The sequence below is a fragment of the Ailuropoda melanoleuca genome, chromosome 1 (genome assembly GCF_002007445.2).
Source record: "Ailuropoda melanoleuca isolate Jingjing chromosome 1, ASM200744v2, whole genome shotgun sequence".
NCBI lineage: Eukaryota > Metazoa > Chordata > Mammalia > Carnivora > Ursidae > Ailuropoda > Ailuropoda melanoleuca.
Genome location: NC_048218.1, coordinates 137863609 through 137882588, shown reverse-complemented (window position 1 = coordinate 137882588; position 18980 = coordinate 137863609). Strand labels below are relative to the sequence as shown.

At 35.9% G+C, this 18980-nt stretch overlaps 1 protein-coding gene across 3 annotated transcripts in view; it reads right to left on the bottom strand.

The window, feature by feature from the left end:
* Positions 1–18980, bottom strand: part of DMTF1 (cyclin D binding myb like transcription factor 1) — a 44536-nt gene that overhangs the window by 6896 nt on the left and 18660 nt on the right. For all 3 annotated transcript variants that reach the window (XM_011236858.3, XM_011236861.3, XM_034667236.1), the window contains 9 exons: positions 18597–18691; positions 14632–14746; positions 13358–13434; positions 8565–8722; positions 7410–7442; positions 6404–6513; positions 4246–4474; positions 2938–3089; positions 1396–1605 (listed from right to left, as the gene is read on the bottom strand). In XM_011236858.3, coding sequence (XP_011235160.1) covers positions 1396–1605; positions 2938–3089; positions 4246–4474; positions 6404–6513; positions 7410–7442; positions 8565–8722; positions 13358–13434; positions 14632–14746; positions 18597–18691 — 1179 coding nt within the window. The remainder of the gene's footprint in view (positions 1–1395; positions 1606–2937; positions 3090–4245; positions 4475–6403; positions 6514–7409; positions 7443–8564; positions 8723–13357; positions 13435–14631; positions 14747–18596; positions 18692–18980) is intronic.

The following is an 18980-nucleotide window of genomic DNA, read 5'->3' as shown; positions in this document are numbered from 1 at the left end:
GTCCCTGACTCCTAAAATAAAGGAAGAAACAGCCATGAGATTTTAGCCTGAATGCAAAGAATAACCGATATAGTATAAAACTCTTACTAATACTTCCTGCTGGAAGAAATAAAATTATTCTACATATAAAAAAAAAAGCCATCCTGTGAATATTAGGGTACCAATTCTAAAATGTCTGCATTCCCAATAAGTATAGTCACCCCAACAGCCAAGGAAAGTTCTAACAATCTCTGTGCATAATCTATAACTAACAGTAGTTCTCATATTTATGATGGACCAATAATTGCAGTTGTTTCACAATTCTTCAGGTGATAAAGTTAAATAAGCAGAGGGCTAAAGAAGAATTCTTCATGCTTTATTACAATGGTAGAAAGCTAAAGCAAATAACCAAACAAATTAGAATATTAAGATAGGCAATGATTAGTTTACAGGTCTCCAAGGTAACTTTGAGTCACTGGATGGATATAGTGTCACCAAGACCAATATACAGCCCAGTGATTCTCAAAATGGTGTCATATGGTACGTTTAAAAATCTGTAGGGTGTTTTTATTTGCCATAATGACTAGGAAATACTACTGGCATTTTGTGGGTGAGTCAAGGGATACTGAGCATCCTGCAATGTGCAGGACAGCCCTGCCAACAATGAATTATCTCACTCAAAATGCCAATAATCCTCTGGTTGAGAATAACATGCAGCAATTGGTATACTCTTGGCAATGATCTTTCCATAGACATAGCATTTAGGTAGACAAAAGAAATGAGAAAAAAGTGAATCATCTGGTTCTGAGAATTTTCTTCTCATTCCTTTTCTGTTACTCTATCACGAAAGAAAAGGTAGAACTATCAACTTGGCTTAGATTTCAGGAAATAAATTTCCTCTCCCTATAACAATTGTTGGGTTCTCATAATCTCATTAAACACAAAATATATGAGAGGCTAAGGAAAAAAAGGATAAACAAAATAGTTCCCACAGGAAACTGGCTCTTTAGTTCCTGAAGAAAATCTTGAATCTCATCAAACCCATTTCTTCTGCCATGACTTCAAATCCACCCCCAATTTGTGTGTGTCTGGTGAATCACCAAAATGATGTGCCACCTCATGAACTCTATTTCCTTGCTCAACTGACTGTATTTTAGGTAGTAGTCTGTTAATCATTAATTCCTTGTAACCTCTAAACGTAAGATGATTTAAAGTGGTTTAAATGGTTGGCAAGTTCATCCTGTCACACACTCATCTTTTGTGCAAATATTAATTGACCTAATGAACATGAAATGCCTTAAACTGCCTTTGTCAACTTGCACAAATTCCTGTCAGCATTCTAGAAGAATGAAAGGTGTTAGAGCCATTACCAAATCATACAGGTCCAACAGCAGGGAGTCTCCAGTAAACACTTACAGACATGGGTGATCTGGACTGGAATCTGCAAGGCCGTCATGGGGCTTGGAGAGATGGCTGTATTGTCTTCCAAGCGGGCGACTCTGATTTGAACATGCGGTACACTGGAATTGGAATTACTGTTTGGAACTCCAGATCCTGATTTATTCTCCAAAAGCGTTGGGTTGTTTTTTTGATTCTCATGTAACTGTTTAAGACCTTTTATTAAGACTGAAGGGAGATGGGTAGACAAAAAGAACATTGATTCTCCGACAGACCACCATCTAAGCAGCAAGGGAGGTGGGGGTAAGGAGGGAAAGTATTTGGAATAAATAATTGTACGCTGCATGTGAGATCTCAGCAAAATAACAATAAAAATTTTTTAAAGCCACAACCTGTCTGGAAATTTTTGGAAACACTATCCATCACAAGAAATTTACAAAATTCTTAATGTTATTCTTGCCACCTAAGATGCATTAAAAAAATAGCCGTTGTGAGGACAATGAAAATAAGACCTTTGCTATGTCCTAGGGCTTCAGGATAAAATTCTTATTATTTGGGAAGAATATTGTTAATGCAAAGTAGCTTCTTTCCTTTTCTCAGTGAATAGTGTATTTCTCCCGCCACACACACCACACCAAGTACTCGAGGACATGTGACTGTTTTAGCCACGGCAAAGGCATCATCAGCTGGCTGCGAGTTTAACTCACAACTCCAGAGTAGCAGCTCATCTTTTCCAAATAGTAATATGCAACCACCTTAAATTCTTGTGCAGGAAAGTCAAATCTAGACTCTCCCCTTCACTAGTCCTGATAAACTATCAATCCTCTTAGGTGATGACTGCCATCTGGGTGAGTTCATGTCATATTAGTATACATTCACTCTTCTGGTTTTAACATTAGGTTTATAAATGTGTAACTATGTACTTAATTTTTTAAAAAATCTTATTTTCATCAAGCCAAAGTTTTTCATTTATTTTTCCTTTGGAAAAATGGAAGTTGGAGCACTATACTAAGGGGAATGAATCTGAATGCCTTAATTAAACAGACTGTACAACTTAGTTTCGCACCTAAGTGCAAAGCAGGCAAAGAAAGGACAAACGCTGTGCCTCACTCTTCAGCAAACCCAACTTAAGATCCCTAGATTTACATAATAAATGATTATAAGTTTGTAGTCTTTATACTATAAAACCACCAAGAAAATCTCTATATGACAAACCCAGTTAAGACAGGTGAAATTATTCAACACGTAAAAGTTGATTTAAACCTCAGTTTTCAGAAATACATTTTTGTGCACAATATGTAAAATCGTTTTCTACACAGTGAGAATGTATGTAAATGTGTATATTTTCATCTTAGGTACTTTGAGAATTACACATCACATCAACTCTTCTCAAGGAAGAAAAGACAGTTACCCAAAGAAATAGAGGAGATGTTTAAGTGAAGATCTACTAAGATTCCTATCTCTTTAGCTGAGGCAAAGAACTTCTGACCTCTAAGTAGGTCCTGAGGAGTAAATATGAATAAGACAAGGGAAGGACTTAAGAAGCAAATAATACATTACCAGGGAACGAAACATCCTTATGATTTGCAATTTGCCTTTTGATGGTCCACCATTTACTTCGAAGCCATTGTGGTGAACGGACACTGCTCCATCCCTCCGCTAACAGATCCCAGTTGATGTCATTTTCATCAGCGACATCAAGCTCTGCTATCCTACAGGTTACAAAACAAACGTCTGTTAGATGTTAACTTCTACACATGATGGCACTGGCAATAAAGGGGACAGCAGCTTCTGTCACGGAGATGCTACTGTTCATTGCATGGGAAAGGATTCCAAGGTGCAGAACTGCTCCCAGAGCTGAGAACTATATGACCTAGCACTAGCAATACCCTTTCATTAACGGTATAAGCAATGGGCCAGGCCAAAAATGGTCTGAAGTAGATGGAAGCACTGTAAAGGCAAGGGAGTAGCTAAAGGTTAGAAACAGGGTAAGAAGAGGGTTAGTTGTATGGTGTTTTGCAATGTTTTATAGTGTGTCATAGCAAGTTATTTCCTAGATCTGAGCTTTTCCATTTCTATATAATAAAAATGTTTAGAAATGAGCTCTTTGCAGCTGACTAGTTGAAAAAAGTGTTTTAAAAACAAAACCCACCAACATTAATAGTACCACTAAATTTTGGGTATTAATGGTCCATTTGTTTTCTAGCTTCAACTATCATGATGATTTTGATTTGCAGGAGGGAGTAGCTTTTATTACTTCAGTGTCTCAAACATTTTCTTGCTGGCATTTTTGCCCACTTGAGTCACTGAGTCTTAATGGTTAAACTGACTAACTTAAAAAAAAAAAAGCTCAGGATTATTATCTTAAAGCTATTTCCGGATATGTATGAAACAGACGTGTCTGACTGGGTCCAGCGTGAAGGTGTGGGGTAACTGCAGACTGGGCCCCCTTCGTGGTGAGCTCAGCACAGCAGCCCGAGATTGAAGGGCATGGAGACTGAGCAGCCCTCTTCCCCTCCACACGGTGCCCCTCTGCCAGCACTGAAGCACGGTGGTGGGTGGTGAGCTACAGTACCACTGCCTGGGCTGTACCTGTTCTGTGGATAGACAGAGGACTTCAGTCTCCACGCCTGCAATCTGCTACTTTGCATGAGCACTAAATCCACTAAAAAGGAACAAACACAAAACAAAACAAAACAAGAGCTCAACATGAAATCCATAGGATCTGGAAGATCCTATATGGATGTCTTCTCTATGGAAAGGATGCTTTCAGACATTAGGCATCTAAGGAAACCAAAAGAGGAAATACAATCAAGTCATCTATAGGGATTAAGCGGCTTTTGTCTTTAAAGGACTTAGGACACAAACCTGAGGATGAGATTGATTTCATCTTCCTTGGTCCATTCAGTACCTCCACTCTGTTTCCAGTTCAGGTAGTTGAGCCATTTAGAACGACACTGCTTTTCTGAGCGGGTACCCACTCGCTCTGCCACGGCTGCCCATGACACGCCCTGTGTCACTATGTCACCTGGCTCAGTGCTTGTCAATTCATGAACCACCTCTGCAAGTCTCTTTTCCTCTTCTTCCGTCCACTTCCCTGAAAGAAGGAAATCATCTAGACTACTACTGCTACCTTCTTCTTCTTTTTTTTTTTTTTTTTTTTTTTTTAAAAAATCAGATTCAGCCCTGTATTTCCAAGGACTGATGGAAGTACACAGTAGCATCAAAAATTATTATTGAACGACCCTGGGGCGGGAAATTATCCACTAACATGGTTGCTTTTCACTAGCCCAGTAAGGTTCTTGACACAAAAGAAAATACAGAATCCTAATAGAAGACACTGGCTGACTCCTTAAGGAATGAAAAACTACGCAATATATACCTAGAAAGGATTATATACTGTCAAGGTGCACTAATCCTAAGTGGGAAGAGCTTCATGGAGGCAAGATGGACACAAACTCACAATCACAATTTTTCCTTCGTCTTGCCTAGAATTCCATCTCTGCAGAAGTAGAGTAAGCTCAACAGAGATCCTTCATTAGAGGAATGAATGATGAGAGACATGTGCGGTAACTCCTATGAGCTCCGACCCACTGTAGTAAAAATGGAAACTAGGTTTATACCATCTCCTTTCCCGACCATCCCAACTCCAAGATACTGTGATATAACAGAAGTCTGAGACTGGTATTCACACAGGATTTTACTCCAGGTTTTCCTGAAGCCATAGACCAGTAATGACACCAAATGATCCTCTTGATCTTTCCTTAAGGAACTTGAGCAGAAAAACAGGAAAAGAAGGTGGTTTTTTTTTGTTTTTTTTTTTTACTCCTTCCACTTGTTTCCATTTTGTTACTAGTAAAATATGTCTAGGAAATTTCAAAAGAGCTGTGTGCTTGCATCAGGGATTCATTCATTCAACAAATATTTATTGGACGTCTATTATGTGCTAGGCACAGTTCTGGATACCATATATTCAAGACAAAGTCCTGTTCTCCTACTTTATCATGGCAAGAAAAGTGGTTCTGTACTCACAGAATTTTACATAAAACTGGGGTCCCATCCTAAATCCAGAGCTCCTATTCCTGCTTCATTCGTTAAGCTGTCATTAACCACAGAATGACAGAGTTGGTGGAATTTATGTTCTCCATGTCTTACAGGTCATAGTGCTGGTGGAATGAATAGGTAGGAAATATTCCTGATTCCACTTTGGCAGGGTTAAGGAGGTGAAAACAAAATATATAACCTTAGAAGCTTAAGCTTACCTTGAGGGCTATTTTTCTTATTGAAAGACTAAGCACAGACTGTGGCTCCTTCAGAAACTTTTAGGGCTAAAAGGGAACTATGAGATCACCTGTTCTAACCTCTTCATTTTAGAGGAAACTGAGGCTCAGAAAGGATTTATGTGAGAGCTAGTGCCCGAGCCCCAATACTGTTGTTAGTCACATAGGTAAGCTTTAACAGTATCATCAATGAATTTGTATACATTAAGAGTTAAATAGGCATTTGTGGTCTGGACTAGAGACTGAAACACTAATGACAAGTTGTTCCTATGGAAAAATATACTTACTTGTTTGAAATAAGGAAAACAGAGCCACAGCATCGAAAGATAACTTCTGAAGTGTGGACCTGCCTGAACTAAAGCTTTTTTATAAACATGAGTTAATAAGCTGTTGTTAACAAAAGCTCAACAGTTAGATGGGCTTAAATTAAAACTACTTCCTCTTTTAAGCCTTAATAATAAATACTTTCCCAACTGGAGCAGCTCTGTTGCTACAAAATAGAACATGCTACAGCTAGAAACTCTGAAACTGAGGAAATGTGTCCCTGCAAAAAATGTCACCTCACACAAAAGGAGAAAAATGAAGGATCACTTGGGCCTACCGTGAAGAAAAAGGAAGACTAAAAAATAAAATGTGAACTCAAGTGAATGACAAATTTCTTTCCAGAAGAGAAGTGAAAGCAGTATGTGAAGGGGCAGGAAGCTCTGATGGAGACAAGAGCAGCCCAGCGGCAGCGCTCACAGTACCTGTGTTGCAAGTATCCTTCATCAGTCGGCACCGATCTTTGACGGAAGACGCGCTTCTTCCTAGCGCCGCCCCTATTGTTGCCCAGTCATTGCCATGCTTTATCCGGAGCCTAAAACAAGAGTCTGCCAATCAGCATTGGGTTCAACTGTTTTCTCCCTTTTAATTTCATCATTTATTCTTCATTCTTCTTCTTCCCATTTGACTGGTTTGGAAGTTGTGGGCAGCAATACTTTGAGAGCCAAAGTTTGAAAGTGTGGCCTTTTTTTGGGGTCCACAGTTGTCTGTGGGTGAAAAAAAAACAGGCAGCAATTGCCTTTTTCCTGGGTCAGAGAAGAAATAAGTAACTTGGATATGTGTTCAAAAAAGACCAAATTTCCCCTCAGGTTACTGACACAATTTCCCAGGCATCCCCAGATTGTTCCCTTTGGAGCACTCCTAACAAGCTCTTCTCAGACATCTGAAAAAGTTTCCCAAGCTGCTATCATCATAAAGAGGATCAACCTTCAATTTTTTCCATGATCCATACAATTCATTAACCCATACTTTATGGCCCTACTCAACAAAGCAAAATTATTTTTCCTGCGAAACAGCCTTCATAGAGTCCACCCAGACATTAAGTGAAACATTTGTTAAGTCACCATTCTAAACTAAGCATGTAGCACAACCCTGTTTTTGATCCTGGTATGTAAGTTCCTCGTATTTAGTCTTCAGGCCACCAAGAATGGCCATCTGATCTTTTCTGTAACCCTGATTAGTGGTCTGAGGACACATTTGATTCAGCAACTCACTACAGGAGAAGAAATTTATGGGCATGGCTACTCCGTGCACGTATGGATCTAAAAAGTTCTTTTTATGGTCAATCATGCTTAATAGCAGGATTAAATTATACCAGTCTACTAAAAATCTCTTGACATTTTCAAAGTAAAAGTTTAAAAAACAAAGATATTAAAAAAGTTAAAACCCAACTATCAGAATTCAGGAAAAGAAAAAAATTTTTAAACTTACTCCTTGAGCTTTTCAATTTCTTCAGGTGTATATCTAGAAATTTAAAGAAATTTTTAAGAAGATCAATTAAAGAATGCTAAAAAACCTTAATAAAATCAGAATTTCACTTAGGGAGCCAAATATTAAGTCACTTAGCATACTGATAATATTTTTAAAGCAATCAATTTCAAAGTGAATTACTAAAAATTAAAACTGATGTTTCTATTTTTTGTAAATATTTTTAGGTATAATAAAAGTGAGTAACGTATTTTTCTCTAGGAAAATTCAACATTTAAAAGATATTTGCTCCTATTCTGCTTTAAGTCTTCCTTTATTTCAAAACTGGTTTCAGACCCTCTGTACCGTAGCTATTCTGAAAGATTTATGCAGGACATTGTAAACCAGAGCCAAAATGCAAATCCATGGTAAATTCTCAGAAGGCACCAAAAAAATTTTAAAAACTTCTCTTCATCTCCCCTACCCATGCACGGACATCTGCCATACTCTCGCTCCAATATAAAGGCTCTTTTTCTTTAGAGGGAAAGTACTCAATACAGCCAATGCAATGCTCCTTTTAAAAGCAGTTACCTAATAAGCCATACTATGACTACCTAAAATTCCCAAAGAGAAATTTAAAATATGTCAGTAACACCATAGAATCATTGCATTGAAAAAAAATGATGCCTTCCCATAAATGTTACCTGTAACAGCAAGCCAGGCAATGTATTCAGAAATTTATTTATTTTCCACTCTGGTTTTATTTCACTTTATTATCACTAACCTAGGAAATGCTATAGTATATTTAAAAAAATGAATACGATCAATGTTACCAATGAATTTAGAAGGTTTTTTTCGCACTTCCTAAATCTTTACCCACTATAATATTTCTTATTATAATGTTACTTTATAATAAAGCAGACTTTGATGTATGAAGACAGCTACGTCTAAAATCTGACATATATAAGGTGACTGACATTCTAACTTCTAAGAGACCTTGTTATAATGAGATTTCCATATTTACAACATGGACCTGGAGAAAAAAAATATTAACACAACAAACAGTAATTCACTGCTGTCTCCAATTAAAATTCTGATCAAAACTATATTTTAAAAAGTGATAGCTCCTTAAATATTTCCCAATTACATGAAAACATGCAGCATTACAAGTTTTCATACTTTCCCACATGGTTTCTGTCATCATACATGCGAAGCACTCTTCTATAAACTGCAAACAAAGGCCGGTTCAGACCCCATGCTATAGTCCTGTAGAAATCTTTTCTTTCGTCTTTTGACATCTCAAAGATGATTTCTGTAGCATCTTTTATTCCGCGTGCCTAAATGGGTTACATTTCTTTGATTTAGGGATTTCTGATAAAATGCATATGGATATACTATGCTTTTTAAAAGTTGTTTTTTTATGTTCAAGATCATCAAAGGCATTTAGAAAAATAATGTATTGCTAATTCATTAATAAGTCAAATATAAACTTTAAAATGTTCCAAGAGGTAATAAAGTGATACTTAAATGCTCCAAAAATAAACTATTAAGTTCAAGAAAGTCAAGCTGTGTCAACCCCTTTTAAAATAAGAAATTAGTATCTAAAGAAAGTAGAAGAAAATCATAAGAACAAAATTAATGAAATCAGGAATCAAATAACAGAAATGAGAGGCAATGTTAAAAAATGGTTCTTTGAAAAGACTCATTAAGACTAATAAAATATGAAAACATAAACTATGGCAAAACTAAAAGACAAAACAATACTGGAAATGAGAAAATGGGGCCTAAGCAGAAATGCTATAGAGACTAGGGAGTTGAACATTATGAAAATTCTATGGCAATAAATTTAAAAACTTACATAAAATGAATAAACTCCTAGGAAAAGTCAACTTACCAAAACAGACTCAGGAAGAGATAGAAAATCTAATAAGCACAGACCACCAAGAAAATTTAGTCAGTTATTAATAATTTTTCACAATGAAAATACCAGGCCCACATGACTTTACAGGTAAAGCCAACCAATCAAGAGAAACATAATTCTGATTTTAAACTATTTTAGGGTATAGAAAAACAGGGAAGACACTTCCTCATTCGTTTTATTAGGTGAGCATAACCTCAATAGCAAGACCAGACAAGGACAGTTTCAGAGAAGAATTTTCAGGTAAAGTCATTCAGTAACACAGATCTTCCAGTGCCTTATAAAATACTGAGCACCTGCAATGTGTAAGAAGGTCAGTAATCAATACAGAAGGTGAGCTTATTCCAGGAATTTTGTGTTAATTAAAAAAAAATTATCATTATAGTATTATTAAATTTTTTCTAAATATCTATAGATGTGGAAGGAACATTCATAACATAGAACATTCATAAGTGATTATACGCCTATCTAGTTTCGATTTGCCAATAATCTGATAAAAAAAGAGAAAAAGTATAGGTTGAAAAAGAAAAATCATTTACAAATGTTATATATGTAGAAACTTAAGAGTATTTAGCAAACACTGGTTACAAAATATATAAAGTCATCTGCATTTCTATACAAAGATCATAAAAAAGTTTAAAAGTTCTCATTTACAGTAACATCAACATTAAAAGCAACAGGACTAAATCTCAGGCAAGTTATGTAAGGGCTTTATGGAGGAAAACCAAGTACCACAAGGCATTAAAGAGGAAGCTGCTACAATGGAGGGTATACCATGTTCTCAATAGGAAGATGGACTACTGTACAGATGTTAATTACTCTCAAATTGACGCACAGATTCAGTGCAGTCCCAATAAATATTCCAAAGGTTTTCCCTTCTCTGCAACTTGATTCTAAATTTATAACAGAAGAGCAACGGCCCAAACCAGCCAAGACATTCATGAAGAGACTTGCCCCATCAGATGCTATGATTTCTCTAGACAGTGTTATCTATACTAGTGCAAGTATGAACAAACAGAACCTGGAAACAAATTAGAAAACCTAGAAACAAATCTGTGGAAGCTTGACTTGGAACAAAATGGACATTGTAGATTGGGAGAAGACTGATATTCCATAGCGATGCTGGGACAACTGTCTTCCATGTAAAACAAAAAAAACCCCAACAGTGAAACCCTATCTTGGAGCAATAGGATAAAAAATCACCGTGAAAGGCAAAACTACAGAACTTTTAATGTGACAATATAAGGGGCAATATCTTTATGCCCTTGAGGCAGAGGAGGATTTCCTAAATAACCATGCAAAATCTAAAAGTAAAAAATGATGATTTTGATATTGAAATTAAGAATCTTTTTTCATGAAAGGACCCCCAGGGAGAAGGAACAGATAGGCCAATAAATTGAGACAAGATATCTGTCATGCAAATAAACAAAAAGCCATTAGTATCCAGCATACATTAAGAATGTCTAGAAAATGAAAAAGATAACCCCATAAAAAACATAAAAAAAAACCCAAACAGGAATTTCAAAGAGGAAACATAAAAAGTGGTGAATAAGCATATAAAAGTATGTAATTAGAGGAATACAAATTAAATCCATAATAAAATACCATTCACATCCATCGAATTTGTATAAATTAATAGCAAAAAAAACCCCCCACAAAAACCCAAATGACCATTAACTATGCATGGGTAACTTAGAGTATATATATTGGCATAATGAAATATAGCTAAAAACAGGAAATAAAAAAAGGGTATGGATCACAAAATCACAATAAACAGAAGCCAATTACAGAACACCCAGAGAATGAATCTATTTACATAAATTTCAGAAAGAGGTAAAATTACACTGATATGCATTTTATACATTCTTTTGAATGTATGAAACTTCACAGTAAAAAGCTTCTCCTTTTTTTTTTTTTTTAAAGTAATCTCTACACCCAACGTGGGGAGTTTGAACTCATGACCCCAAGATCAGGAATCACACTCTACTGACTGAACCAGCTCGGTGCCCCAAGTTTCTAAATTTTAAAATCTAAAATTCTCTTATGCCAGTTCTGCAAATAATTAAATCTAACATTTACAAGTCTAAATATATGAAAGGCACTGTGTTGCAGGATGACCATATAGTGAGACGAGAAGATTCTTCTGCTCTTCTTTCCCCCACTTGTGGCAGTTACTTTTGTTTATCTGATGTCTAACTAATTGGTTTAAAAATGGTTCCACAATGTTCTTAAACGGCAGCACATAATAAAAACCATGGTCAACTATCAAATAAAATACCTTTTCCCAAGATCAGTACATCTTTTTCGATATTTCCTATCTCTGCCAATTCATTCATCATTCTCCCAGTCATCCAGAATAAACTACTCTGAAGTTATTCCAAATCCTTTTTCCTCTTCCCCCACATCCAGTCACCACGTGTCCTTAGAGACTACCTGCTTATCTGCCCTTTCCCTGCCAGTTCTTCCACGCTGTAGTTTATAAAGTTCTTAATTACTCTCATATGGTCAAGTGAAATGGTCCTCTAAAAGGTCTCAAATTTCAGTCTCATTCCCGCCCTTTAATCATAGAATTGAAGGGGTCCTTGGAAACCATCTACTCCGATCCCCTAGACAAGAAACCAGCTCCTTAATTTCCAAAGTTCACGTTCTTACCATTCGTTACTGCCTTATCTAAACCTGCAGCATTTTTCAAGTTTTAACTCAAGTGTGACCATTGGACCTATGTTTTCAATGGTCACTGTATTTGTGTTTCTCTTAAAAAAATTAGTTTGGTGGGACGGATCTTTATTCATTAACAAAGAACTGAAGTTTTTCATTCTTTAGTTTACAAAGCTTAGCTTGGGAACAGTGCAGATTAAAATTAGGCTTAGGAATGTGGACATTCTAGGCAGCAATGTATTTATAATAGTGAAAAATTATATAAACCACCTAAGTATCAAACAGTAGGACAATGGTTAAATAAATACTGTACACCTCCCATTCCCAAACAATGCTGATGGTCTGTGTTTCAAACATGCACTAGAACTCCTTTAAGGGAATGGTTAGCAAATCACTGGAAAAATTTCCTTGACAAGAGCACAGACCTACTCCACCAATCCCTCACTCAACTAAGGTACCAGTTTTTTTCATTTCCTATAGGACAGAGTTCTAATTCTTTGGACTGGACTTCAAAGCCAAGTTTCCAGAGGGTAATTACTCAGTTTAAGTTAAAGGAGCTAATTTAATGTGCTCTGGGTTTCATTTCTGACTTCTTGGTGCTCAGTACTTACTTGCTCATGCTCCCTCCAGCCCCATTCTAACCCAAGTTCTATTCCTTTAAGACTCCACTCAAATCCTTGCTCTTCCAAATATTTTCCATTACTGTCCTAACCCTAAGAATATACTCTTCCTTCTCCGAGCTCATGCAGAATTCACAACGTGTATCATTCACATTAGGTACAAATCCTTGTATTACTCTTCACCTGCTTTCAACATTCCCAAATGAACTGCTGGCTTTTAAAAAGCCAATACCATGTGTTACGGCAATTCATATCTCCAGTACCTCAAAAATACTACGTTCAAGAGACATTTAATGAAAAGGATGACTTAGCTAACAGAATATAAGCCTCAATATCAAAATGAACTAAATTACTCATTTTTTTAAAAAGGGGGAAGATTCTCACGTCATAAATTCACTCAAAGAAGAAGACATATATCTTATGCTTTTGACAATGCAAGCTTAAACTAACTTATAGGCTGTTTGAAAAGACAGGGCTTTAAGATTCTGAGAAACTATTAGGATTTTGTCTAAACTTCAGGTGTTAACTAACACAGTAAAGCTATTTTAAATTAAGAATTTGAAATTTGTTTAAAAATATACTATAATCATACACCTTTTTGAAGGTGTGAAGGTATGAAGCTATGACATATTAACCAATCATCCATTATAAAAATTACTGGAAAGCTCCTTATAAAGTACACACAATGATGCTTTGATAATTTTTGCAACTGGCAGTGAAAACAAAAAATTGTGAAACAATCTGTTGTGAAACCAACAAAAAATGTCATAAAATACCTTTAGATAGCGTTCAATATTGTTCATCAAAATATCAATTTCTTCCTTAGACCACATCCCCTGTTTCCATTTATGTCCTTTAAAGGAAAAGAAATAATGTTATAGAAAACGTTATCCCTTCAAAAGGAATAAAACACTGCAGATTTGATTTGTGATTAAATAAACTATCTGTGGGAATAAAATGTAGCTAATTTCTTTTTCATCTGAAATCTGAAACACCCCCAGATAGTTGCTTTTGTAATCTCTTTTAAGTAGGCTCCATGCCCAATGTGGGACTTGAACTCATGACCTTGAGATCAAGAGTCACATGCTCTACTGACTGAGCCAGCTACCCCTAGTTTTTAAGAAAGAATACATTTGATCCTGGGGCACCTGGGTGGCTCAGGAAATTAAGTGTCCAACTCTCGCTTTCGGCTCAGGTCATAATCTCAGGGTCGTGAGATGGAGCCCTGCGTCAGGCTCTGCGCTCACTGTGGAGAATGCTTGAGATTAGGTCTCCCTCTGCCCCTCCTCTTCTCTTGCACTCTCCTTCTCTCTCTAAAATAAATAAATAAATCTTAAAAAAAAATACATTTGATTCTACTAAATAAAGACAATAAGTAAAAGACTAAAAAATTATGACTTCCCCTCAGTTATATGTCTTACTCTTTGAGCAATACAGGCATGCTAAAAAGACATGAAAATTCTAAAAGCCAAATCATGTTCAAGACTGTGAAAAATTCACCAGTGGAAAAAATAAATTTTATGGGCAAAAGAACATGCACAAACGATTCTAGGACAAGGAAAACATGTTGCACACCAAGTGAATAAAATATTCATAATGAGTATATACTATGCAGTGGTTGAAAACAATTCCTTTTCTTAACTTCAGAGTGGCATATACACAACCCCCACTTTCTTGTAACAGCTCCCTACCAATACTCAGAACTCTGTAGGACTATAAACACTTACTTTAAACCTCTAAGCAGCTTAACAGACCAAAGTTAGATCTCTGAGAAGACCTGACTTCCCACTCCCACGTGCAGTAACTGTACTTTCTTTTATATGCCACCACTGTGCTTCTGTTTATAATTTACTGCATCTCAGAGAAATTATAATTACTAAAAAACAAATGTTGGTTTCATGGTCTCATTCAGAGCCAAAGTTAATCAATTACAAAAACTCAATTATTGTAACTCAATCACAATTACGAAGTCTTCAAAATCCTGATGACTACAAGTTCTTCTTACCTCCCATTTTTTCCAATGGATATTAAAATTCACAATATATATTACCTTTGTTAGTTAGAGAATCCTTATCTTCTTTAGTTGTAAACCATGCTTGGCTAACTGCTGAAACTTCCTCATTACCCAAGGGAGATATTTCATCTAGTTGCTCATTCTGTAGAATCTTGAAGAGGTAAATGTTAAAAAACAAAACAAAACAAAAGAAAAAACAAGTATAGCTTGATTTAATACAACCTGATTCATCTTTGTTTGCAATACTAAACATTATAAAACTCTACTATAATATATGGAATTCATTTGCTTTACACAGAGGAAAAATATATTCAATTTATAGAAAAACAATGATTTCTCTGTTTTTATTATGATGGTATGAAAACAAAACTGCCTACATTAACAAAATATGTCCTTCATTTAAGCATGTTAACTCCGTACTAGTAGCCTGAATTTTATAGAATAATAGCTAAGGTTCCATTAAGTACTTAAATCAATACAGGATATCTAAAGCCATCTGTTTATGTAAATATGTAAAATGAGCTCATACATATAATAAAATGGAAATGCTTCGTTTGAATGTCATGATTGTTCAGGTCCTTAGAGGTAGTTTGCTGCCTAAATATACAGTCATCTGTAATGTAATCTCTTGCTAAATTTAAAGGATTAATAGGTCAAATCAAAAGACATAGCAAAATCATGGTCTCCTTATTGTTTATTGACAAGTCTGTTTTTAGCCAACCTCTAGAACTGATTCCTAACCTCATTAATGTATCTTCTCAAAGGACTATATGTTATCACTTTTTATTTTTATTGCAGCTAAAGCAGTCTTTACTGAGAAATGTGTAGTTAAAACCTAATAACTTTACTGAGATATAATTCACACACCATAAAACTCACCCTTTAAAATATATACAATTCAGTGGCTTTTAGTATATTTATGCAATTATCACACCAAGTATATTTTCAATCACAGACATACCTCATCTAGCAAATTCTGCAGGAACAAAGCCGTTTAAGAGAGCTGGACTTGGGCTAAAGACTGCTACAGTCTGAGTAAGGAAGATGTGGCAACAGGGCTACCATTTCAGGGACAAGCCCATCTAGGGCTTGAGCAGAGCAGGAGAGTGTCACATGCCTAGTGACTGCTCGACTCAGTTCAGTCTCTGCACTGGATCAACTAAGCCATGTCACTGGCTGGAGGTAAGTTCTGAAAGACACTGGACTATTTCTTGAATAGGCAGAAAGTGAATTTTTCATTTTAAGAGGAACTGAAATCATCCTGCTTGGAAAGAGAGAAGCTGTCAGTGAATAGCCCAAGCACAATAAGGAGGAAAGCCACGTTTCTACTGTTACCTATGTTATTTTTTTTATCTGGGAGTAATGAGTACGTTTTATTTAAGAAATCACTGTTCTTAAATCTCTGCACAAAAAACTAGAGTCACTGGAATAAGTATGGAAAATTTGTAACCCTAGGTTTATTTGTCAAACATTTTAGATTTTTTTCTGTTAAAGATCAAGAGGCTACCTCTATAAAGGTGAGAATGGAGACAGACTAGACAGATAATGTCTACGGCCTCTTGTATTCTCAAGATCCCAACTGTCTAAGATTTGACAGAGGTTATTCATCAAGGGTGACAGATTGCTGTGAAAAGACCTTGATACAAACAATACCCACTGTTAAGAAACGTAATGTAGAAAATACTGTCCTGAGATGATCTTCTCTTATATATTAATCAGTTGGTTAAAAAAATCACCATTTCCCAAAGTGAGTCTAAATATACAGCCTATTCTCTGAATCTTAGGAATACACCTGTCATTCTGGTTAACTGCTATCTTTGGGCAAGCATCTAATGCCTTTTGTCTCAAATTACCCTGATGAAGAAATAACAATTATTACTTATAAAGAGTAAACACGTAAATGGTAAATATGTAAACAGCCATCAAATGAAGCCAACAATTATTAAATTTTAGCAGTAAAACTGAACACCTTCCATAGCAAGTGAACAGAGTGTAAAGACGACTTAGGTACCTTAAAGGATGTCTAACTATATTTAGTATATAGATATTATTAAGTTTCACAGTATTTTACCCCAATTTTTCACTACTCTATATATACATTTTTTAAAATTACTCAAATATATTTAGTATGCTGCTGTTCTTGAAATGCAGCCTTTTGAGTTGGTTTGGTTATAGGGTTTTATGTCTGTAATATACATAGACTTGGAAATCTAAATATTTTACCCACTAAATACTTCTTTTAATCACAAAGCACTGTATATATTGTGAAATTTTTTAGTTTCTATTTATTTTCCAAGCTAGTTCCCATGCTGAAATGGGACAGTACATTAACTACAACAATATGTGAAATAGTTACACCTGCTTTGGCACAGGACACAGCAAAAAGCAGGCTAGTTCTGAACTTTGAACTATGCTTTCACTCACAACCTAATGGTATTTTTAATGAAACAAATATCAGAAATTATTAAACGCTTTTCATTCACTAAGACGGTAATAATAAACCAAGAGGCTAATATAAAATTATAACTCATTAACTTTTTTTTTTTTTTTAAAGATTTTATTTATTTGACAGAGATAGAGACAGCCAGCGAGAGAGGGAACACAAGCAGGGGGAGTGGGAGAGGAAGAAGCAGGCTCATAGCGGAGGAGCCTGATGTGGGGCTCGATCCCATAACGCCGGGATCACGCCGAGCTGAAGGCAGACGCTTAACCGCTGTGCCACCCAGGCGCCCCATAACTCATTAACTCTTAAGAAATAACTCAAACAAAACAACCCCATAATTTGTCTAACTCACACTGCCATTGCCCAATCTTTTAACAAGTAGGTTGTAAACCACATCACATACGTACATATACACACACACACACATATATATATATACACACAGAGCTATTTTTATTGTATTGAATATGAAATTGAAGTCAGACTATACAGTCTTTGAATTGGAAATGAATCTGACAAGCCCCGTTTTGAAGAATGTGCTCTATGGCTTCAGAGGACTTGGAAAAAATTCCTGTCCAAATCACCCACTGAAATCCAAGAGCAGATTATGACAATCTCTAGGCAGGCTCAAAACTGTTTGAAGCACATGAAAGATTCGCTCCTCCGGAAGTCCTGTCATTCTGGAACCACTGTGAAGCTCCCTGTTGAAAAAGGTTCACAGTGCATCCACCTGAGATGTCCTTAGTCCTTGATGTTATATATCAACTCATAACACTTACACTTAACTGAAGGGTCACTGTGATGCTTCACATAAGAAAAATAATGACATAATGTCTTTATTATCTACTTCAAAAATATGTTATTAAATAAAGAAATGAAGCAAAAGGACAAGATACTAAAAAGAAAGGCACAATAAGCCAGACATAAACTTCAAAGTAAAATAGATTTAAGCTCCAGGCTATCTAAGACAGCAAAAAATTCTGATTATGTTTGGCAAAAATAACGCATATGAGACAAAGAAGTTCACATAAAAGGAAAGCAGTAAGTCCTGCTTGTTATCCAACCTCTTAACTCAGGGTAAAATGTATCTTAGTCCCATAGCACCCAATGGGACTACAACTGTTATCATTAAAATTTATGTGAAATGAATAGCTTCCATTCATACGAGAACAGGGCACATATGTAGCCCTCCTAAATCAGTCACTAGAGATACTGCTGGGTAACACTTAAAAAGCTTTATACCAATATCTTATATAACTGGTAAGATAAAATTTAAAGTTATTTAATAGCTCATGTGCGATCATTCCATGTAGCTAAAGAATGCACGTGCACCATCTGTTTCAACAGATGTGAACCACTCTACAGGGAATGAATTTTAAATTCTACCTTTGCCTACTATTCTGAGATTCATATATGTGGGGACTGGAAACCTGAATGAAAATAATAAATCTTACCTCAGTTCTGTCCTTTGTCAGACAAATTATGTTCTCATCATCTTACCACCTAAGGTATGTGTTAAGGATAACCCTCTTGCAGTCAGTAAAAAGACTCACTGTACCTGGATCTGTGTCACAGTTCCCTCAGTAATCTCATCATCTGCCACCTCGGTGGTTGCAGTCATGGTCACCTCAAAGCTCTGATCATTTTCTGAAACTTCAAGAAAAAAAGAACAATTCAACTCCAGAATAACAGCAAGTTCTAATTATAAAAAAAAAAAAATCCATGGAGAAACATATGTGACCATCTAATTTCCTAACACATTACCATATATGCTTAACAAAAATTTATTGTGTACCTAATTCATACCATTGCTTTGCATGATGGGAAGACAGCAGTAAGCAAATGAAACAACGTCCTGCCTTCACTATGCTTATATTCTCGTGAGGAAGACACAAAATGAACACATTATGTCGGATGTGGATAAATAATGAGAAAAAATAAG